The sequence below is a fragment of the Epinephelus lanceolatus genome, chromosome 13 (genome assembly GCF_041903045.1).
Source record: "Epinephelus lanceolatus isolate andai-2023 chromosome 13, ASM4190304v1, whole genome shotgun sequence".
Taxonomy (NCBI): Eukaryota; Metazoa; Chordata; class Actinopteri; order Perciformes; family Serranidae; genus Epinephelus; species Epinephelus lanceolatus.
Genome location: NC_135746.1, coordinates 3,919,607 through 3,943,603, shown reverse-complemented (window position 1 = coordinate 3,943,603; position 23,997 = coordinate 3,919,607). Strand labels below are relative to the sequence as shown.

General features: G+C 42.9%; 1 protein-coding gene across 6 annotated transcripts; it reads right to left on the bottom strand.

Moving 5' to 3' along the window:
* Positions 1-103: 103 nt before the first annotated feature.
* LOC117270645 (vascular endothelial growth factor A-like) lies at positions 104-15,986 on the bottom strand. Of its 6 annotated transcripts, none has more exons than XM_078173657.1 (8): positions 15,791-15,986; positions 10,484-10,517; positions 10,207-10,403; positions 8,492-8,568; positions 8,372-8,401; positions 8,228-8,296; positions 6,527-6,737; positions 104-1,738 (listed from the first exon to the last, which is right to left on the bottom strand). In XM_078173657.1, exons 1-8 carry the CDS (start codon positions 15,857-15,859, stop codon positions 1,667-1,669), a joined length of 759 nt encoding a protein of 252 aa, XP_078029783.1. In that variant the 5' UTR covers positions 15,860-15,986; the 3' UTR covers positions 104-1,666. The 6 variants fall into 6 exon arrangements, with proteins under 6 accessions (XP_078029783.1, XP_078029785.1, XP_078029784.1 ...); XM_078173659.1 differs by having other exon boundaries at positions 6,527-6,632; XM_078173658.1 differs by having other exon boundaries at positions 8,228-8,293.
* Positions 15,987-23,997: the final 8,011 nt, after the last annotated feature.

The window sequence follows — 23,997 nt, the reverse complement described above, 5'->3', positions numbered from 1 at the left end:
TTTGTTATAGATGCGCTTAGGACAGAGAAAGAGCTCTCAGTGTCCCTACATGTTACACAGACTAATGGTCCAATGATGCAAATGTAGATGACACAGAGGTTCCTTTTATTTGGACTGCATTTTATTGAATGAATGTTTACGTCCCGTAATAAGTAAATAACAATCTAAAGAAAGTCACATACATGATGTTTCAGTTTTATAACAGTTATAACAGGAGAAACTCTGCAAAAGTTACAATGAAAATAAAGTTATGAAGGTTTCTGGCCTCTGTGAGAATGTTGCTGTTGATCTGACAGGTAATCATGTTCTCCCAGTGTCAGCGTGGGTTTCCTCCAGGTGCTCCAGCTTCCTCCCACAGTCCAAAGACATGCAGGTTAATTGGTGACTCTAAATTGTCCGTAGGTGTGAATGTGAGTGTGAATGGTTGTCTGTCTCTGTGTGTCAGCCCTGTGATAGTCTGGTGACCTGTCCAGGGTGTAGCCCACATGTCGCCCAATTACAGCTGGGATAGGCTTCACCCCCCTTGTGACTTCATGTAGGAACTATTTTCTTTCTACCAAACTACACTCAGCAACTGTAGCAACACCCAGAAGGAAGAGTGTATCTTCTACTAGTAGGGTTGGGTACCATTCACATTTGAACCTATAGCGGCACTGGTGCTGGCACCTCAAATTGCACTAGTGCCAAATGATACCTTTTTTGGTACTTTACTCATATGCTTTCCAGCTTCAGGGCATTTTGCAGTGCTTCCGCCTCCTGTCTGAACCTGTTGTTATCGCCTAGGTGCACTCCTAGGTACCGAAATCTGGCATCGATAGCTTTAACATTAATCAGTGCCCGGGTGATTAGGTTGGCACCCTTAAAAGTACAGAGTTCAGTACCCTACCCAAACTGCTAGCTCACCTAGCACCACTGAGCTAGCTAACATTACGTCTCAGCCAAGGAGGACACCATTATGGTTATATCTCACACTGTCATGAGCACGAGCCCCTCGTCCATGAGTAGATGCACATTTCCTTCTGCACAGTGATACAGTTGGTGGGTGAAGCTCAGTGGAAAGAAAATAGTTCCTACATGAAACTATTCACAACAAGGTCTGTGGATTATCTTGAAAAACCAGGTCATGATTTCTGGAAAGAGACATTGATGTTGAGTTTTTACAGTATATATTTTTTTGGCACTTTGAACAAACCAAGTGTCATCTAGTTCCATTATATTGGAGAGAAGGCAGACAGCTCTCTTCTCCAACACTTGACAACTCAAACCAAAACAATCCAGATTGATAAACAGCACTACAGGTAAGAAGAAAATTTGTATTTTGGGGGGTGAACTGTCCCTTTAATCATTTCCCCTGGCAACAGATATGCTTACTGCATCCTACCAGTTATCTTTAGACCTATTCTGAATCTGTCGTCTATTTTTAAAACCTCCCACAAAAGCAGCTAACCTTTTAAAACTAAAACTGCTGCTGATTTTGTTCTGTTAAAAACAGCAGTTAGAGCTGGAGGAGTTTGCAGATAGGATTGTTTGCTTTGAGAATTTATCAAAAAATAAAACAATGTCACGGCCAAGATGGAACGTCTGACGGACGCACTGGATGAGGACAGAAATATAAACAGAGGATGAATGAGAGATGATCGATTCACAGATGAGCTCCACTCTGAAGTTACTCCTCCACATTAAAGAATGGACAGATGAGACTCAGTGAAGATCGATCTTGTTTTGAGGGAACTGGCACCTGAAAAGACAAAAACACACGATTAAAGACACTCACATTTTGGTATGTCTACAAAATACATCTGTGTTCATCTTTTCAACCAACATTATCTGACTTCACCAAATCTCATTTGAATCTCAAATCTTCCGACTGAGCTCTGAGGCAGCAGAACATTTGGTTTTAATTATATTCATGAGCTATTTCCCATTTTGCCGGCGTCATTACTGGATTTGCTTCTCCATTAACAAAATTATGGCTACATGCACCAAATTGTGAGAATTGGTTATTGAATATCATTATTTGCTCTCAGTGTGAAATCGTGCTGAGGGGATATTGTTCAAATGCACTGTTAAATTAGATCAAAGCATTATAGAAACAATCAGAAGTACCTGTTTGCATGTGTTATAGCTGTTACGTAGCATCTCTGAGCAGAAAGCACAAAACCTTGGTTTCCATAATAATCTGCTTTTTAAGCAGAGATGGGTTACAGGAATCTGGACTGAGTCACCATTTCTAAAGTCATGTGGTTGAATATGACTTCTTTTTTTAATCTTTATACCAATGTTTTAGGTTGAATATTATCTTTAATGTAGTGAGTTTAACTGCTCTTTTCACTAAGAAAACAGCTTCCAGATCATTTACATTCTCAAATATTTCCACATTGCAAGTGCACTCAGGTTAGGAGACCTGCTAATGTACTAAAATGTCATCCCAGAACTAGAAATCACCCACGTGATCATTTTGATGCTTGCATGGATGGGTTACAGAACAGACCTACAGGGCCCATGAGGTCATTGGTCCTTTAAAGATGGGGTAGGCAATTTTGTTTTGCTGTCATTGTGCAACAATCCCATAATAAACTTTGTGCATATTGTAATTTAAGTGATCTAAGAGAACACTAGACTTCTGCACCTCCTCTTGGCTCTGTTTTCAGGTTTTCAAAAATCTAGGCCATGATGGAAGACTTCACAATCACAGGTAATTTCTACAAATGCGGATGTGTGCATGTCCCTTCAGATGGCGAAAGTCTGATTCAATGGTGGAGAATCCTGCAGAAAAAGTTGCTATTCCAGTATTGGCAACAGCTGCCCACACTGCATAGACTGGTCTATCAAAGAGAGAGTCTAAAAGAGAGTCTGGCAATAAACTAAATAAAACATGTGTCAGTATCTGCAAAGTCTTTCAGAGTTGGAGAGAAAATGAAGCTAATAGTTTAGCCTTCGGGGAACCAGGGCCAAACGGCCACAGCTGCAGCTTCAAACCTCATATTTATGTAGCTAAAGTTTGCTAGAGCCTTGAATCCCAGTAAATTCTCTGCCTCACTTCACGACGCTACAGACCACTTCGCCTTGAGGAGAGCAGCGGCAGCTCCGGCAACAGACCCCTACCCAGCGGCTGCAGCAAGTCAAACTCAGCCAATGCTGGAAGATGGACCGCTCAGACTCCCCAGCTCTGTTACTGAGGCTACAGAGGTTCGACCGGGAGCTACTGTACCAGTCTGTTGTTACCGGCTCACCCCTTTTCTCCTTCGTGGACGGTGGCCTTGTGGGTAACCTGTGAGGGTGTGACGTGTGCTTCAGTGTGTGTGGAGGGAAGCAGCTCTCTCGGGGTGTCATGTTTAAGATGGCAGGTGGCAAAGAGTGATGATAGTCAGCACAATTAAGTGTCTAGATAAGCTCAGGAGCACGGTTACCTCATGAGAAGGCCATGTTTGTTATATTGGGGTGAAGACTGCAATAAGGCTATTGTTGTGAACGGCACCTGAACGCCAGCGTGTACCCAAGTACGGTTCAGTAAGCTGTCACTGAAAGAGGTAACACTGCTGTGACCACTTAATATGAGTTACTACAGCTGCCAACCAGAGGAGAATCAGTTGGGGAGAGAGGGGGAGGGACCACAGGGTGTGGTCGCTGGGTAATTCTTGTATTATTTGTGGTCTGCTAAACAGGGAGGGAGCTTTAAATTGAAGTAGGATTAAATAAATCAATGTATGGGAAACACTGGGTTACTGTATGAAGCATGCATATGCCCATTGACTTCTAATGGAAGTGGCTTAGGACAGAAAAGGGAGAGCTGCAGGAGGAGGGTGTATTTTCAGTTCTCTTTTTTGTCCTTTCCCAAAAACTGTCCAAAGACAGATTCTCTGTGTAAAGTGACATTACTAATTGCGGGGTGAAAAGGCAAAATGTCTTTCTGAACCAAAGCATGTGCTTCAACATTCACTCTGAGGTCATCACAAGAATGAAACCATCATGAAACCATCAAAGGGAATGTTTATCCCCTTAGGTTTTACGTAGGAAGTTTCACTCCAGTTCAGCTTAGGTTAAGTACTGGTATTATTGAATTTGGATCTCTGAATCTGCTGGAAAAAAAAATTCAAAACTCTACAGCTGTGTGGTCCCTTGACCACTAAAGATGGGGTAGAGGAGTTCTGGATAATGGACCTCTGGCTCTAAGCTGTAGTTTACAACAGAATAGCAGCCAAGAAAAGTCATGGTGCAGAATTAGCATCGCACATAATCAGACAACAGCCAGAACAAGATGGTCACGACACAGTTGATAAAATGCTCATTGTGGCAAATCCTACAGACCACCACTAAACATAACCCTACCTCACAATGACTCTAAGTCCATTGTGTGGCTTTTATTTGAGCTGACTCAGAGAACAGCCTCCTCTCCAGCTCTGTTTAGGCTGCTGGATAAGACGTCCCCCTCACTCTCTGTCTTACCAGAGCCGACAGAGAAAGCTTACAGTCATTGCTTCAAACAGCTGACCTAGTTTTTACCAGAGTGAGCACCTACTTCAAATCACCCATTGTTCCTTGTTCCCCAAGAGGGAAGAAGTTTATGTGCTTCAGTGACTGAGCCAGTAGTGACGCTGCTAATGCTCAAAGGATACGTTCATGTGTATTCAAGTCTGTCTTTAAACAATACTCACATGCCCATATGTACATCAAAAGACTTGGTTGTCGAATAAGGCATATAGTGGAGCTCAAACTCAAACTGCTAACACACAGTTGAGACTCCTGCAATACAACTGGTTAATGAGGGTGTACATCACAACAGAAAAACTCACAACCCAAAATTCAAGACTCGTGTAACAGATGTGGTGTGGAGAGGGACATTTTTCCATTGTATTTGGAGCTGCCCAAGACTTCTAGAATTTTGGACAGGTGTTCGGCAGATAGTGCACAAGATTTTGTCAATTCAGTTGACTGGATATCCTAAATTCTTTGTTCTTGCCATTCATGCAAAGGGACATTGAATAAAACGCAGTGACCTAATTTTTATAGACGTGTGCCTTCTACAAGCAAAAAGATCTGTAGCGTTAACATGGAAAAGCACCCAGAGACCAAGCATGTGGCACTGGCTTAAGGAAATGTCTTTTCAACACGAATGGTTTCAGTGTATCTGGGGCCCATTTATAAAACATCTTAGGGGCAAGGATTTATCTTGTATGCTGGATGTAGCAGGGGAAGTATAATTACAACCTCTGCAATAAAACTCACTCAGACTTGATGTATACAAAGTAAATGTAATATAAAGTATGTGATGAAGTACTTGTGACGGTGTCTGTCGTATAGTGCCCCCACTGTAAAAAAAATTGTTGGTATAATGTTGAAAATTTAATAAACAGATTGTTGAAGAAAAAAAGACTTGATTGCCACTGGCTGTGAAGAGATTCCTCTGTCATGTGTTTCCAGTGTAAGTAATGGGGAACAATATCTTCAGTCCTTACTTTGTGCAAAAAGGCATTCTAGAGACAAATAAAACAGATATCTTCCAAAGCTATGACCTTAGTAGTGCGACATTGTCTCTGTGTGTTTCTACATACAGACAGCGTTCCCTTGCTGTGTCAACATTTTACCCCAGTTAGGTAGGTGGGCCTATATACCAATACAGCCATATATTGTTAACTTGTACTGCTTGTCAGACATTCCCGCCACCAAATAGTGACATATGCAAACAGAGCAGACCGACACATACAAGTACTTCACAAAATATCAAGGCCTGCCACTTTTGGGGGATAGAAAAAACAAGAAAAGACGTCAATGCAATTTGACGTGTGTTTGGGTTATAGTTTTGATATATCTCTTTGCATGTTTGTACTTCTGGACCTCAGCTCTGCGTTTGACACAATAGACCATCAAATCCTCATTAATAGGTTGCATGATTTCGTTGGCATATCAGGCATTGCATTAGACTGGTTTACTCCATATCTCTCTGACAGGAGTTTCTCTGTCTCTATCAGCGACTTTGTATCTGATTCCTCTACACTGTCCTGTGGTGTCCCGCAGGGCTCGGTTCTTGGGCCTCTGTTATTCTCTCTATAATAAACAGATATAACATTGCATATCATTTATATGCAGATGATATCCAGCTCCACTTCTCATTCAGACCTAGTGAGCCTCTCAGGTGATCTAGGCTCCTTGACTGCCCTAATGCAATTAGGGTCTGGACCACTGAAATTTTTTTTTCCTTGAGCTGGAAGGCGAAGCTTTCAATTTAATGGTCCATCTACGTCCCAACCCTCACCTATGGTCATGAGCTCTAGGTAGTGACAGAAAGAATGAGATTGCGGATACAAGAAATGAGTTTCGGCTGCTTGTTGTAGCAGTGAGGAGCTCGGACATCCAGAGGGAGCTCGGAGTAGAGCCGCTGCTCCTTTGCGTTTAAAAGGGGTCAGTTAAGATGATTCTGCATCTGATCAGGCTCCTCCTGGACACCTCCTGTCAGAGGTGTTCTGGGCACGTCCCACTGGTAGGAGGCCCTGGGGCAGACCCAGAACATGCTGTAGGGATTACATACCTCATCTGGCCTGGGAACGCCTTGGGGTCCTCCAGGAGGAGCTGGAAAGCGTTGCTGGGGGGGAGGGACGTCTGGGGTGCTTTGCTCAGTCTGCTGCCCCTGCGACCTGGCCCCGGATAAGTGGATGAAAATGGATGGATGGATCCTGTTTGGGGTCGCGGGGGTGCTGGAATCTATCCCAGCTGACACTGGGATAGATTCAGGGTACGCCCTGGACAGGTCACCAGACTATCACAGGACTGACACATAGAGACAGACAACCATTCACGCTCACATTCACACCTACGGGCAATTTTAGGGTAACCAATGAACCTAACCTCCTCCCAAACTTTGTGTTAAATCCAAAGCATTTGCAGGCCTGGACAATAGTTTTTCAAATTTCCTAACTTTTCCAGGAATTTCATGACTATGTGAACCCCATGAAAGGACTATAGCCCAATATACCCAACTGATTTGTCTAACCCAGACTACTATCATCTCAGATTTCAGCCTCTTGTTAGCTCCAGCAGAACTTTAAAATGCCACTTTGCACAAAAAAAACATTGTGTATTTTGTTCCCCACAACACAGATCGGAAATTCTATGAAGAAAGGATCTTTTCAGGGCCAGCGTGAACAGGATCAATGATTGTAGCGCAAACAGTTTAAGTGTACACATGGACATGAGTGTTGTCTTAAGATAGAATTGGAAAAATGTGAACCTGTCAGTGATTTAGTATTGTACTTCTGTAAAGTTCAGGGACTTGTGAAAGAGAGGTTAAAGAAAGAATGTTAAAAATTGATTTTCAGTCTCCTGTGTGGATCAATCTCCTAAAGCACCGTATCCTTAAACTCCTATAGAGGCTTTCATGAGATCTGTGGAGAGGCCCCTTTAACAGAACCACTTTGTAACACTCTACAAACCCGGTCGCAGCATTACAATCATTGCTTGTGGCAATGTCTTCATTGTGCACTAATTCAACATTGGTTACAATCTCCCTTGTCAAATAAAAGAAGGAAATAAGAGGGGGAGAGGCACAGAGAGACGACCTGTGACGCATGCTGCCCTTTTAAACTTTATGTGAAACGAGTGAGCACACAGACAAACAAAATACCAAACTCACTGCACATAAAACTCCAAGATGTGACTGTAAAATGATGGTATGATATTGTTCTAGAACTGAATCGCTTCGGCTTTAAAGTTCACTGGATTCTACCTAAAAAGGCATTTTCACTTGCGCATGAGGAAGATTTGGCTGCTTTTTGGATTTATTCCTTCATCAATTCTCATCCTGACTGCTGCCGACAACAATCTGACAGAAAATGAATGAACAAATTGGGGAGCTGAAGAGGTTAACTGCTATATCGAGTCCCATCACCTATTTCCACAGATCTCCTTCCTGTCTCTTCTTTTCTTTTGTCTGGTATTTCTCTTGTTATTTTTCCTGATATGTGAACTGGTGATTTTTCAATTCAACCTTTACACTGGCAGACCTTGGTTGGAACTATCAGCAGCCTTGGATTATTGAGCTACACATGCTCTGTGGCCTTTAGGCCTGCCAAGGAGAGGAGCAACGCAGCAGACAATATATTGTGATATTGTTTAATCTCATCTGTCCTTGGTACTCTGACAGTGTGGAGGAAACAGAGATAAATGCAGCTGTAAATGTCCAAACATTATGATACAGTGCGTGTGTGTCACAGGAGGGCAATCCATCTCTTACTTGCCACAGCCGTTTGCTGTCTTCTTGTGTTTTCTCCTGCGAGGTCTGTTCTTGATAGACTCGCTGCTGCTGTGGAGGAAGAGCAAAGTGCAGTGAGGATATTGATGTTTTCAGGTCCGATAGATAAAACATTCATCCACTGACCTTTTATTATTCAGGAGTTTCTGACGGGGTCTGAAAACAGAGAAAACAGCACAAACAACTGGCTGTTAGCTGTGCTATAAATATCTAAATTTGCATCTGGTGTTTGCAATAAAGAATCACCTGCATTCACATCTCTGATGCTCCACGAATGTCAGTTCCATGTGGTGCATAGATAACATGGGGTGAAGCCTCATCACCTGAGAGACAAAGGACAGGGAAAACTGAAGTTAGGGCCATGTCTTTAAAGGGCAGGTGGGCTATTTCTCAATGTGGATCCTATTTTCCCATGTGTCTGTTTCTTAGTGACTAATGGGAACAATAATAATCTGAAACTGGTCCAGTATTCAGTGAGAGGGCTGCGAAACAGGCTGCAATGTTCCCACTCGGGGCATTTGTTCACCATCAATTTACTTCCCATAAAGGTGCTCATCTCCAACAGGCTCCGCCCTCTCCTGGACTCTATGGATAACACTCGCTCAGTTGCGCTGTTCTGCAGCGTTGTAAAAACCTGGTGGTTCTCACCAATGCAACTAGATAAGATGGTGTATCATCTCTATAAATGAACATGATGTCTGTGGTCATTTTGAGTTAGCATTTTACCACTCCTGTTTCCCTCGTCTCAAAGTATATGACTTTTTGGTTAGATGCCTGGTCAGACCCGGATAAGCAGAGGACGACGAGTACGAGCCTGAAATAAAGTCTTTGGTTAACACAAGTCTAAGACTTTCACTATTGTTCTGTGACATAAAACACGTCAGTAAATACCCCACTTGTAAACTTTGAAGTTTCTGTATGTGGGTGGCTGCTAACAAGTGGCTGAGTAACACTAAAGAATGTCATCACGGGTGGGGACGTTAGGTCATGCAACCATGGTGTGGTTCATTTATAGCCTAGGGAACCAGTGAGATGCTAACTTCCGCATCGGCTTCAGCCACTAGCCATAGGAAGGCATCAGCATCCTTTTATTTCTTCAGCGACGGCGACTGCCCACTATCTTTCAATCTGTGCAAGGTTAGGCCATCACTCCCCCATGAGGTGTTCCTTAATTAGGCTCCACCCACTGTACCCATGGAGTCCAGTAGAGGGCAGAGCCTCTGTGAGAACAAAGGTTACAGTACTGTAACCCTAGATCTTTTAGCTCAAGTGAAGCCATCTACTAAGGGGCCCTGTGGCTCCAAATGGCTCATTTATTAACTGTGGGCTCTGCACATAAACATACAGTACATCCACCCTGCTCTGCGCTAAGAGAGGCAACAGAGGGAGCATGTCTCTCTGCTGTGATGACAAACCCACCCACTCACGGTGCATCCTGGACAACTTGTGAAAACAAGCTCTGACTTGTTAAAATGAATTGAACGTCGGTCAAACTCGCTTCACAGTATGGAAAAGGGAGGTGGCAGATACAGCCACTGCAAACTACGCCCCTGCTCGAGGTATCTTTCTGTTGTACATTTGACCTGACGATATTACCCACCTCTACCCACACCTGTAAGGTGGCAGGTGCTAATTTGAGACTGTCTGTAGGGATGTTTTCCATTATGCTGCCACTGTCAGACACTTAAAATAACAATCCATGCTTGTCAGTGACAAATACCTGCCCTTTCAGTGGACATAAATTTGCAGTGCACAATTGCTCATTAATATGACATCGCAGCCTGTCTGCCCTCTCACTCAATACTGGACCAATTTCTAAAATTGTTGTCTCCATGAGTCACTCAGACACAAAACATCAGGTTGAAAAATACCTCAGCTTCCCTTTAAACTGAACAGCACATTTTAAAATCTCTCTTTAGGTACTTCTGATGAATCATGCCTGATTAGAAATCTTGCTGCACCTGCAGGGTGATGTTGCGTTCGAGCGTAGCCTGGCACTCCAGGTTCTCGTCCCCACAGCAACCAGAGCAGCGCCAAAGTGGGACACAAGCAGGCATGTAGATGAACTCCACTTCTCCAGGGTACTCCTGCTCCACATCCACCAACTGCTCCATGGGCCGACACAGGCTCTTTGCCCACACCTCCTGGAACGCCATCACTACAAGACAAGTTGAATCTTCAGTATTTAGGTCATTTAAGAGAGAGGTGGAAATTATTGGTGAGTGGGACTGCAATTACCTTTTGAGTGACTTCCCTCTGGAGGGTGTGAGATCTGGAAAATACAAAAAAAAGATTCGGAAAATTTTACATGTTCAGTGATCAACCTTTTAATTTGATCCGATGAAAGTATCAACGTCAACACAAAGCTTGGTTGTAATGATGCAGAACCTGCAGACAATCAGGACCGAAGCTGAACATGAGTGTGATATACATGGTTTCAGCAGCAGTGGGCTCATTGTGCAGATTCAGAGCACCCTCATGTGGCAGAGCAAAAGCAGTGCACCCACAATGGTCCAGTGAAAACAATGATGCAGCATGGTTTCAGGAGTGTACCACTGTGCTGCTGTTTAAGCAGTAACACGAGCCATTCAACCAACAACAAAAACACTTGATTTCTCAATCTGATGTAACACCAGAAGGTTTATTATCACAAGAAGCAGAAACCTTCCAAGAATGCAAAGAATAACAGCAAAGAATAGCTGCTGCCTCCACTTGTGGTTGTTTTCACACACAATAAACACAGTTAAAACAAAGGCAGTACTGAAAAGTATCATGACACAGCGTGAATTGCTTGAACTTCTCACATCCCAGCCTCCAAACTCACAGTGACAATGTTCCTGATTTCTGAACGCCAAATCGAGCAGGAACGCAAGCGCAGAGTTGACTTTGGCTCTCTCCTTCTTTTCAGTATCAACAATCTTCTTTCTGACTCCTCACCTCTCCTGCTCTCCTCTCACATTGTGTCAACATGGATGGGAACATTGTCCTCTGAACATCACGCGCAGGGAACGCTGTAAATCTCGGACAACATAAGGTTTAATTGTGGGATTTTTATGTTCGCTGGAAGGGCGTGCCAAAGAGTTTGTGCTGCTTTATCCAACCAAAAAACCAGATGCATCACAGCAGCTGTAATTAGTATAAAACATACACACACATGCATAAACATTACAGTGTGATTGAAGTGGCTTCATGTTGGATGTGATGAGCTAACAACTAAAACTGCTGGCCTGCTAAAAAAGGAAAAATTTGGAAAAGTATTACAGATGGAAAACTTATGTTCTTCTCTCTTCTTTCATTTTTCTTTTCTTCCTTTTAATTTTATAACTTTCACAAAGCTGCCAAGCACATACACGACGGTCATTATCATACTTAAGACATTTGCAAAGTTGCATTTGGGACACTTTTTGGAAACAACAACCAGTTAGGACACAGTTGCTTTCATTTTGCCAGTTATTAATGTGGTGGTCATTTTGAATTTTTAAAAAGGCAACTTAAAAACTGGGCTCTCAATATCTCAAATTCTTTATGTGTATGTCGTGATTCTTAAAGACAAATCCACATTTTCATCATTTTAATTCGTGCTCACGCAAAGGTGTAGGTTGCGTTTATATATCAGGGGTCCTCTGCCAGAAAAATTTTGAACATCTAACATGTAATTTTCTGCATTCTGATGATTTTTTCCCAGTATATTTATTGACTTTTCTTCTTTTTACAAACAACAATATCTAACAGCTCTGCACATCACTGGTCTGCACAGCGTAGGTGCAGTGTCTCTAGTTAATCAAGCAAAATGCTAACAAGTGTTGAAGCCACAGTGTAGTCTGAGAAATGGAGGTATGGACTCCATATACAGGTCAGGTATTTGTGATGAAAACCTGACGTTTCTTTATTTCTATGCACCACTTTGTGCCTTCTCTGCATCAGTTTATGGTGGAAGTATCTTTAATTTTCTCAAAACAAAAGTCCTCTGCAATTTTGTTTTTACTGGAGGGGATAAATGCACATGTTCTCAATCTTGACGGGGACAAGTCCCCTGTGTCTCCCTCAAAATCTGCACCTGTGTTTTGTAATAATTTTGGAAACTACACAGAACTAGTAGTTAGGACACAGATGTGATTTTCCCAGTCATTAATGTGGTGGTCATTTTGTATTTTTAAAACTATAAACTCTCAATTCTATAAGTGATTTCCTGATTCTTGAAGCTAAATCCACATTTTCTTCATATCAGTTAGTGCTTGTGTGTGGCAACTGCAGCCAGAGGTACAGATAAAGATGTGGCTGCATCCATATTTCTGTGTTAGGAGTTCAAGCTATAAGATCTTGTCTTTAAAAACTGCTTTAATGCTTGTATTTGTTACAAGCCCTCACTCATCTCTGTACATATTTTTCCAGGGCTGGTCGGCCATCTTTGACCTTTCATACGCTCAGTAGTCATTTATAAAGATATACTGGGTAAACTCCCTTCGTACATTTGTACTTTGATTGAGCAGAGATGTGACTGTAGCTACAGTCTGAGGTCTCAAGAATTAGTTTTGCTGTCTGTTCCTGGTGCTCCGACTGAGCTGGGAAAGCAAGTTTGTATGTGCTCTGCTCCTCTCACTTAGAATAACCTTCATGAACTGGTCTCTGCCTGATTTTAAAGCTCTCATAAGTACGAGGATGAATGAGTCGGTTGGGTCTTGTCTTTTTGCGTAGGAGTTCTAATATTTCTCATGTTACTGTGCATCTTTTGTTTTTCATGGTTGTTTGGCTGTAACTTTTTGTGTGCTGCTGTCTCGGCCAGGTCTCCCCTGTGAACGAGATCACTGATCTCAACAGGACGTACCTGGTTAAAGATGGGTTAAAGAAAATAAAAAATATCCCTGACATTGTGCTCTACATGCAGGTCATCCATGTTATCTTAAAAACCACGGATGGGTTTTTCTCACATTAATTTGTGAGATGCGCAAGAAAAAGTCATAGTGCAATTATTTTGACAGATTAATGATTTGAATTTTTGCATTTTTTTTTCACTGAAAGAAATAAATACAAATAATTATGTGATTTTGTATTCCTCCAATCAAAAATATGCCAGAGTGCTCAGTTAGTCTCCCAACAACTTGTTGCAACCGTCCCCGAGCTAAGCAGCCAAATTAAAACTGACCACACAGCAGGATCTTCCAGCAGGCACAAGCCACTGTGATTACATAAAAGAATTTTGCGCAGTTCAACTAACTGTAAGTTACATAATTATTGCAGTTAACGTAATGACCTCATTATTGTAAAGGTCCATTAGTAAACAGTATGGTGAGGAAGAGGGTTACTGACAGAAGGGTTCCCATAGAAACAAAACTCAAAATATCACTAAGTAAATAAATAATACTATGGGCCAATATTATTGCATGAATACATGATATATTGTTGTACAACAATGCATATCTGTGACACCGAGGGTCAGTACGCCAAGGTCCCCGCCCCTGCCTGCCACCTGGGATACAATGCACCCAACCCCAATGCCAGTCCCTGCAAGTCCCTGGTGTCTTTTCCCTAATGTGCCATTTCATCTAGGTCCTCTTTAACCGCTCTTCTCTGGCCCCTCTCCTGGGACCACTTTGCCTTAGGAGATCCTACCAGGGGTTATCAGCCTTGGACAACACATCTCCCAGGATCACAGGGACATGCACACCCTGGTGATTCTTGGAGGAGTGCCTCCCGTTAGAGGTGTTACGGGCACGTCCAACTGGAGGGAGGCCCTGTGGCAGACCCAGAACCTACTGGAGGGCTTCTATATCTTGTCTGGCTTGGGAATGCCTCGGAGTCCCCCAGGAGGAGCTGGGAAGTGTTGCTGAGGAGAGGGACATCTGGAACAGTTTGCTCAGCGTGCTGCCCCGTGACCTGGCTTTGGATATGCGGTTGGAAATGGATGGATGGACAATGGATATTCAGCATATACTATGCTTACTCAGACAAAAAGTTTCAAATATTTAGAATGTATTTTTAACATGTTGCAGCTGTCCCCATCTGACTTTTTCTATTCAAATAATTATTGTGAACGACATGTCATATGTGATCATGTTTAAATGCTATGCGTAATTAGCAGACAGATGCATGCTTAATATCTAAAAGTTTGGTCAGTCCAGTCCAAATAGTCTCTGAGTAACTGTGTTACAACCGTCCCCCGTCTCCCCTACCAAACAAGCATGCTCTTGAAATGTCTGGAATATGATTCATAGGCTGGGGCAGCTCTGTAGCACCACCATACTTCATTTATAATAACATGCTGTGACACATTTTACCTTCATCAAAAACTTGCAGCTCCTGTGATTTGGATCTCGCATTTGGCCATATTGCAAGTTCGATATTTTGATGAACTGCGCACTGCGTGGTCCTAAGTTTTCCTCTCATGATCTGTTTCTGTGTCACTTTAAATATCAGTAAAACACAAAATAACTTTGTAGAGGGATGAACTTCAGATAATAAGGAAAATACATGTCACAGTATTTTAGGGGTGACTCTAAACTTTAAATCTGGCAAACACATCTGTAGGGTTGCAACAATATGAGATTTTCATTGTACGATAACTGTCTCAGAAAATATCGCAGTTTCATGGTATCACAGTATGTATATAATTATCAATCAGAATGACCCTTAAAGGAATTAAAACTGAGGGGTTTTATTACTATAATTGAAACTTGAAACCATTGTGTTAATGGAAGTGTGTGTAAAAAGTCTCCCCTTTAGAAAATAACTCAAATTAAGGAGACTCTCATTCCAGTTGCATTTTTTTTTCAATATTGTAGATATGTAAATGTACACAGTACAATAATCATCAACTTTGATATCACAGCATACTTTAAAACTGGGATTGCTGCAACTCTGCCCATCTCACATCCTGTGAGAAGCTTTCTGGGCTGCAGCTGCATTAAAACAATTCAATCCACACTCCATATGAGAGCAACCTTTATAGATTTTAGCCTGCAACTCAGTTTTACTCTGTAATGGTTGATATGTCATGCCTGTGGGTTGGTGCAAAACTAGAAAGAGATGTAGAGGATTACACTCTCAGGACCTGGAGCTGCAGGGTCTCCACATCATGTCAGCAGCTGAGCTCTGCTGCCTGGTTGTTTTCACAGTGCTGCTCTCAGATATCTGAACACCTCCATAATCTCAACCTGGATCAGTAACATGCAGCAGCTGCATCTCAGGCTCCTATCTGAGCACATGGCTGTAAACAGTCCCCACAATACTGATGATATCTTCATGTTTGGGCACTAAAACACAGTGTGTGGAGCAGATGTGTCTCACTGGAAAAGAAAGTGCCATTTAAATGTGACTACTGTTTAATTTGAGGTGTTAATTGGAGTCACATTTGGAGTCAAGAGAAAAAAGTCTTACCTGCAACCTGTGAAATATCACTGGATGAATTGAATTTAAAACTAAATGACACTTTCATAATGATAAATATTTCACTAATTAATGGCACAACCTCTCCCAAAACTCCTTAACATCCCAGTTTCATATCTTAACAAGAAAAAGCAGTTTATGTTCTGCAGTTGTCTGAATTACCTGTGCAGGTACGAGCTGCAGCAGAAGGACCGAGAAGAGGTGACACACTCCGATGAAACTTTGCATCATAGCGCCAAAGACCAGGTCCCGTTACCTCCCCTCGTCTCCGGCCGGTCAGGAACAACTGGACAAGTCAAAATAGGAGCTTCCTCGTGAGGCGGCCAGGGTGCTTTTTGATTGGCGCGCCGTCCCGCTGTGCGCGAGCTGGGGATGGAGAGCGCGCGCCAAACCCTTGAATAAATACAGCTGATTATCAAGAGAGGAAAGAGAGGCTGGGATAGGTCTGTCTGTCTCTGTCACACACACACACACACACACACACACACACACACACACACAGAGCTTTTGTTTGGTATGCATTTTTACTCTCTCCTAGCTATTTGGGATCAGTAGGACCCGATAAGTATAAAAAACTAAACACTGTCAATCATAATTAAGTCCCAATGTCCTCAAACAAGTACTTCCTAATTGCTTCCTGTTGCTAAAATTGGTCAAATTTGTTGCCATATCAAACTACGAACATTATTAATCATAAATGAACAACTTGCAACCATAAAATTCAATCAGGTTTTGACCACTTTTGTGTCAGGATCAGCTGCAAACTGACTTGGCAGAAATGGCCGCCATCTTGTTTTTGCATGGATTAGTGTATTGTGCTCTCACTACCACTAGATGGCACAAAGAATGTCCATAAATGAGGACATCAGGTCTAAGTTAAAGGGAAATTTCAGTTTATTTCAACCTGTCTCCTATCGTCCTAAATTTGTTTCAAATGACTAGTGACATAGAAATAATAGTTAGCATGTTAGCCGTTAGCCTAGATACAGCCGGGGCGCATAGTAGCGTCAGACCTGTTAAAACGTAAGTGAACGGGCAACCTTCAAGTGCAAAGTTAGTCCACTAAACAAGCTTTTTTTCCACAAAGACCGCCTCATATCGTTAGGATAAATGTCAGAGAACATATAGAAAACGACATGTAAACGTGTTGTCTTACCTTACCGGTGTGCTGCCATGTTTGTTTACCATTTAGCTCTGCTTTCCAAAGCGCTGCCGAAATATCGCGGGAACAAGCAGCAACAGCTGGAAGGCAGAACCGGACAGTAGCCTGAAAAGTTCATTCATTTATTTTATGAAAGATTTATAGAATAATGGCTGACTTTTTGCCAGACTTCGACTTTGTGGAGGAGGAATTTGATTTTGCAGAGTTTGATGGCCGCCCTTATTTATTTGAGCCAGAATACACTGACGAAGAGCTTCGTGAAATTGAGGAACGGAGGAGGAGAGAGAGAGAGGAGCAACAGGTAGAGGACGAGAGAGGAGGAATGGCTGCTGCAAGGCTGCGTAGCTCTGGAGATTGGTGGTGTACCTGTGAATGCTGTGCCCCAGTGCCCACAGAAGAGGAATGCCTCTGTTGCAAGGAATGGGACCGGTTGCAGCCTTATTTTGAAGGTCTGGATGTGACCGAGGACGAGACACCTCCACCTGGAGTAGTATCCAGCTGGGCTTTATCTAGAGCTCGCCAGATATATTTCGGCTGCGCTTTGGAAAGCAGAGCTAAATGGTAAACAAACATGGCAGCACACCGGTAAGGTAAGACAACACGTTTACATGTTGTTTTCTATATGTTCTCTGACATTTATCCTAACGATATGAGGCGGTCTTTGTGGAAAAAAAGCTTGTTTAGTGGACTAACTTTGCACTTGAAGGTTGCCCGTTCACTTACGTTTTAACAGGTCTGACGCTACTATGCACCCCGGCTGTATCTAGGCTAACGGCTAACGTGCTAACTATTATTTCTATGTCACTAGTCATTTGAAACAAATTTAGGACGATAGGAGACAGGTTGAAATAAACTGAAATTTCCCTTTAAGTCCCAATGTCCTCAAACAAGTACTTCCTAATTGCTTCCTGTTGCTAAAATTGGTCAAATTTGTTGCCATATCAAACTACTAACATTATTAATCATAAATAAACAACTTGCAAGCATAAAATTCGATCAGGTTTTGTCCACTTTTGTGTCAGGATCGGCTGCAGACTGACTTGGACTGACTTTTTACATTGATTAGCGTATTGTGCTCTCACTACCACTAGATGGCACAAAGAATGTCCATAAATGAGGACATCAGGTTAAAACAGAACAAAGTATAAGGTCAAGTAAACCCAAAATGTGATGCTGTCATATGAGGACACTCTGTGCAGCACATCAGTCCCACACTCTGTATTGGAACTATGTTAAACTGCATCATCCCTATCAAATAAAAATGTATGAATATACCAATGCTTTGGAGCAGCTACTGCAAAGGCTTCTTCTATTCTAGAATTGAAGAAGCTTCCTGGATGAGAGGTGAAACTCTAGCAAATCCAGTTGCCTATGATAAAGCACTTACAACCAACCATACCTATGTTATTCACCACAATGAACATGTAGTTTGCAAACCATGCTGCTGTATTTAGAAAATCCCACTTTATTTATACGAGCAGGCACTCACTGGTTTTCATTCATGTCAATATAAAATGGAAATCTATAAAGTAAAGTAGTCTAAAGTCTTGGGCGATCACTTATGGTGAACTATAGCCACACAACTAAAATGTAACAATGAGAAAATGAGTACACACCTGATGTTCACTGTCCTGTGAATTCTGCTAATTGATTTCCATGAGTGTTGCTTTTAAGTGGAATGTCTCCAGCTTAGGTGATACAAGATGTTCAGCTGTAATGAAGAATTAGGTGAAGAGCAAGTTGCAGTTTACATCCATGTTTGTCAAGACTCATATGACAGTGGATAATACTTCAAATATGGATGTTGCTTCACACACATCTTCAACCCGGCAGCACAGCAGATCTACACCAGGGGTAGGCAACCTGTGGCCCCAGAGCCACATGTGCTTCTTCAGCCCCTCTCCAGTGGCTTTTTTAAGTATTTACATTTACATTTATCAGTGTTGTAGGCCTAAAGAAATTCTTATGTTCTCCAATTGTAAAAACATGAAGCCTAAATACAGAATGAAAAAATTGTTTTAACATTTTAAGAACTAAAATGTGCGTAATACATCTACTACCTGGCACCTTTTCCTCTAAATTTTGCCGAACCTCGATTGCAGAAGCTCGTCTTGAGTCTTCCTGGCTTGTTAGTTATGGATGACAAATCCAAAAAAGTAACAGTCTCAGAATAAAATAGAGAATTTAGTAGTACATGGACATATTTGTTCACTTTCACTGCCAGCTCTGCAAAGTTAAATTAATAACCATGGATGGTGCCCTCCCTGCAGAGTCGCCACCTTGTGGTAAAACATATGAATGAAAGCTCATTTAGATTATTAGCACAGACTAATTTTGACTTTATATGCTGTGTTACCTTCATTAAGGCTCAAATATATTTTGCAGCTACACACTGATTCTTTTAATTATTATTTTTGTTTTGGTCAAAAATGGCTCTTTTGATATTAAAGGTTGCTGACTGCTGATCTACACAATCAATTCAGAATCTGACCAAATGTCCCCTTCTGTTCCTGAGTTATGATGCTAAATAATTACCAGAAAACTGTTTTTGCCGAACATTATGATGTCATAGTGATGTTGACCTTTTGGATACTAAATGTCATCGCTTAATCATTTCATCCCTATCAGACATTTGTGTGAAATCTTCTCAGAATTAGAGCATGAATTCTTGAGTTTGGCCAAAAGCATTTTTATGATGTCACCTTGACCTTCACCTTTGACCTTCGACCACCAGAACTAATCAGTTCATTGTTTTCAGTCCAACTAGACATTTGTGCCAAATTTGAAGAAATTCCCTCGAGGAGTTCTTGACATATCACGTTCATGAGAATGGGACTGACAGTCGAAAACATTCAAAAGCACTGTCACAAAGCTGAAAACATTTCTCATGACTCATGAGAAGCTGAAAAGTTTGGAGATAAATGGCAGCGACGTGTTTACAGAAATGAATTGAAAAGCAATGATTGCAAGGAACGATACAAAACATGATGAAAAACATGTTAAATACAAGTTAAAACCCACGACACAGACACCGTCCTTTTAAATCCTCTCGTTCTTTTGTCCTGTCCTGTTTATAATAATAATGAACCACTGCGTGCTGGGCATGCACTGGGGTGGTTAGCAGTCGCGTGTGAAGCAGTCGGGATAAGAGTCAGCACCTCCAAAACTGAGGCCGTTGTTCTCTGCTGGAAACCGGTGGATTGCCTGCTCTGGGTTTGGAGAGAGTTACTGCCTCAAGCGAGGGAGTTCAAGTATCTCAGGGTCTTGTTCATGAGTGAGGGTAGAATGGAGCATGAGATGGTTTGGTTTGGCTTCTGCAGTGATGCAGGTGCTGCGCCGGACCATTGTGGTGAAGAGGGAGGTGAGCTGGAAGGTCAAGCTTTCGATTTACTGGTCCATCTATGTCCCAACCCTCAGCTATGGTCATGAGCTCTGGGTAGTGACCGAAAGAATGAGATTGCGGATACAAGAAATGAGTTTCGGCCGCTTGTTGTAGCAGTGAGGAGCTCAGACATCCAGAAGGAGCTCAGAGTAGAGCCACTGCTTCTTTGCGTTGAAAAGGGTCAGTTGAGGTGGTTCTGGCATCCAGTCAGAATCCTCCTGGGCGCCTCCTGTTAGAGGTGTTCCAGGCACGTCCCACTGGTAGGAGGCCCCGGGGCAGACCCAGAACATGCTCTGGGATTACATATCTCATCTGGCCTGGGAACACCTTGGGGTCCCTCGAGAGGAGCTGGAAAGTGTTGCTAGGGAGAGGGTCATCTGGGGCACTTTGCTCAGCCTGCTGCCCCACGACCTGGCCCCAGATAAGTGGATGAATGGATGGATGGATAGATCCTGTTGGGGTCGCAAAGGGCTGGAGCCTATCCCAGCTGACACTGGGCAAGAGGTTCACCAGACTATCACAGGGCTGACACATAGAGACAGATAACTATTCACACTCACTTTCACACCTACGGACAATTTAGAGTCACCAGTTAACCTGCATGTCTTTGGACTGTGGGAGGAAGCTGGAGCACCTGGAGGAAACCCACACTGACATGGGGAGAACATGCAAACTCTGCAGAGAAGGGCCCCCCCACCCTGGGTTCGAATCCAGGAACCCTCTTGCTAAGCACAATGACAAGACCCAACAACTCACTCAACCTTGTACTAATCAGATCTTTAAAATCAGGCAGAGACCAATTCACATAGTTTCAACTCTCTTTGAAGGTTATTCAAGTGAGAGGAGCAGAGCATGTGAAAGCTTTCTTTCCCAGCTCAGTCTGAGCACCAGGAATAGACGACAAAACTAAGTCTTGAGATCTCAGACTGTAGCTACAGTCAGGCATCTGTTCGATCAAAGAACAAATGTACGAGGGGAGTTCACCCAGTATGGCTTTATAAATGAACAAACACCAGTGACTGCGCCTACAAAAGGTCAAAGATGGCTGACCAGCCCTGGAATAAAGCATTCAGTGATGAGTGAGGGCTTTACAATTTGTAATCTGTGATCTGTTCCTGGTTTAAAAGTACTGGCTCTTCTGCATCGTTTATACCCCATTAGAGTGTTGCATGTTTAGTCTTGGCACAAGCGCAGCAGACCTGAGGTTATCAACACCGATGCTGCAAGAATGAGAAGAATGTCTCAGGGCTAAACCCCCCTTCATTCCTGATTTAGGCATGTTTATGCACAATCGTGTGTTCGCTACAGATAACATATGTGTTATCATCAGTTTATGTCTGGTATGAGTGCTGTAAACAACTGCTATATGATTGTAGCTTTCCTGTTACACAGTACTCTGCTTCTTGTCCTGTGTGTCTTTCAGTCACAATTAATGCTGATGCCTGATTATGTTCACTTCTTCAACAGGTTGAGCGATAGCAGCCCTATCACAACTCTTGTGTGCTCATTCTGCAGGGCGTGAATGACGATGATAGAGGCGCCTCTACATTTATTAGGAGGGCTCAGGTGCCATGATTTACAGGATAATTGGGCTGGCCTCTGTGGAGGAGATAACCAAGATGGATGATGCCTCTCTGCTCACCACACTCACCTCTCACTCCTCACAGGCTGTGATGGTGGACCGGATCCATGTTTGTGTCACCTTTAATGTACAGTTTGAGTATTCTGCAGTATTTCTGGCGTTATAGAAAAAAAGAAAAGGCTAAATTGAGTTCAAGGAGAGTTTGGGCACCCAAATCTATCAGAACGAACTCTTAATCTGGCGCAGATTACAAATAGCGTGTCAGGATTTCATCTAAAACCCGCCGTGAACACTGAGAGAACAGCCTGACAGATTTGGCCGTGTGAACTCTTTTCAACTTCCTTGTCTTCCAGTGAACGGCTCGCTAGTGCTCCTTACAAGCTGGGCCCGGCTCACCCACTTTCCGGGGGTTTCCCATCCCGGCGTGCACTCCCAGTCTGATAGCCAGGGGTCAGACAGACAGACAGCTGCTGCTTCCTGTCTCTGGGAACCACACCAACACTCCAGTCCCAGTCTCCCATCAAGGGAGGATGGGGTTTCCCTCAGCTGGAGCAGAGGCAGCAGGTGGGACGATGCAGCTCTGTGTCCCCAGATGTGCGATGTGACTGTGTTTGGTTACATAATCAGAAAAGGATGACGCAAGTAAGATTTGATGGGAGGTCTATGAGCCTGTTTCAAAGCCTGAAACATTAAAGGGATAGTGCACCCAAAAATGAAAATTCAGCCATGATCTACTCACCCATATGCCGAGGGAGGCTCAGGTGAAGTTTTAGAGTCCTCACAACACTTGCGGAGATCCAAGGGGAGAGGAGGTAGCAACACAATTCCACCTAATGGAGGCTGACGGCGCCCCAGATTCAAACATCCAAAAACACATAACTGAAACCACAAAATATCTCACGTGTGCACGACACCAGCGAAAGCATGTGAACACACATGAATGCAGTGTCCATGTCTCACGGTCTCGCGCAAGCGCACACACGTGAGCGTGGTGCACAGAGAGGCGGTCAGAGCTATAGGCTACAATGAGGCTAAAAACAGAGTTCAAATGAGGTTTTTCCAAACAACTTTTTATGTCGGGGCTTCAGGACACTTGGATCACTACGGACGAGCAGTATGGAGATATTTTGTGGTTTCAATTATGTGTTTTTGGACGTTTGAATCTGGGGCGCCGTCAGCCTCCATTAGGTGGAGTTGTGTTGCTACCTCCTCTCCCCTTGGATCTCTGCAAGTGATGTGAGGACTCTGAAACTTCACCTGAGCCTCCCTCGGCATATGGGTGAGTAGATAATGGCTGAATTTTCAGTTTTGGGTGCACTATCCCTTTAAAGGTTCTGTATGTACATTTTTACATGTGTTAATTGCTTTTATTGCGAATGAGAGAAACAATCATTTAGTCATCACATGAAATTAAACAAGGTACAACTCCAGTGAAATGTGATTCCATCGACTCCTTTAACCACTGCACTGAAATTTAGTCTTGCTGCTTTATAATTGTCCATGTTCCCAGATGGTAATCTGTGGTTTGTGGTTGTATAATGACTTAACTGTCCCCACATCCCGACCTTAACAAGATGGCTGCATGGTCACTCTCCACAAACACTGGCAGCGCCGCTTTGCAGCAGCCTCTGGACAGCATATACACCGCAGGAGAATGTAACTTAACCTTTAAACTGAGGCCGCCCCCACCCCTACAACAGCCTGCAGACTGAGGATTATGTAAAGGAGTCTGGACTAATTATGTGGGAAAGTCCAAAGGATGTGACGTTATGCATGTTCCCAAGTGCATTGCCTCTCTTCAGCTCCACAACAGCACTAACTGTGTGCAGCCATAGACTGTGTATAAAGATGGATGACATCACAGTTCCCCAAAAGTGAAGCCGAAATATCTTAGATTGCTCTATGTTGGCTAGACTTACAAGTCAGTCTTTAGACGCTTTGCTTATCAGAAGGCGGAGAGCTCTGATTGTCTGGTGGCGAGACTATATGTTGGCTGGCTGCTGTATAGGTCATAAACCCCGCCCTCTCCATGTTAGGGGCTGTGACACGGGCCAACTAAAGGGTCAAAGATGGTTTCTGTTATTTCAGGTAGTTCTTACTACGCTGCTGTATGTTCAAGTGTTTGTTTCTCTGATAAGTTTGGTTTTAATTAGTTTAATAAAAAGTGGATTTGACGTCATGATTGACAGCAGTGTGTGCCGATTGGTGTACTCACAGGTGGTTGGACTGGTGTTGGCGGGAAC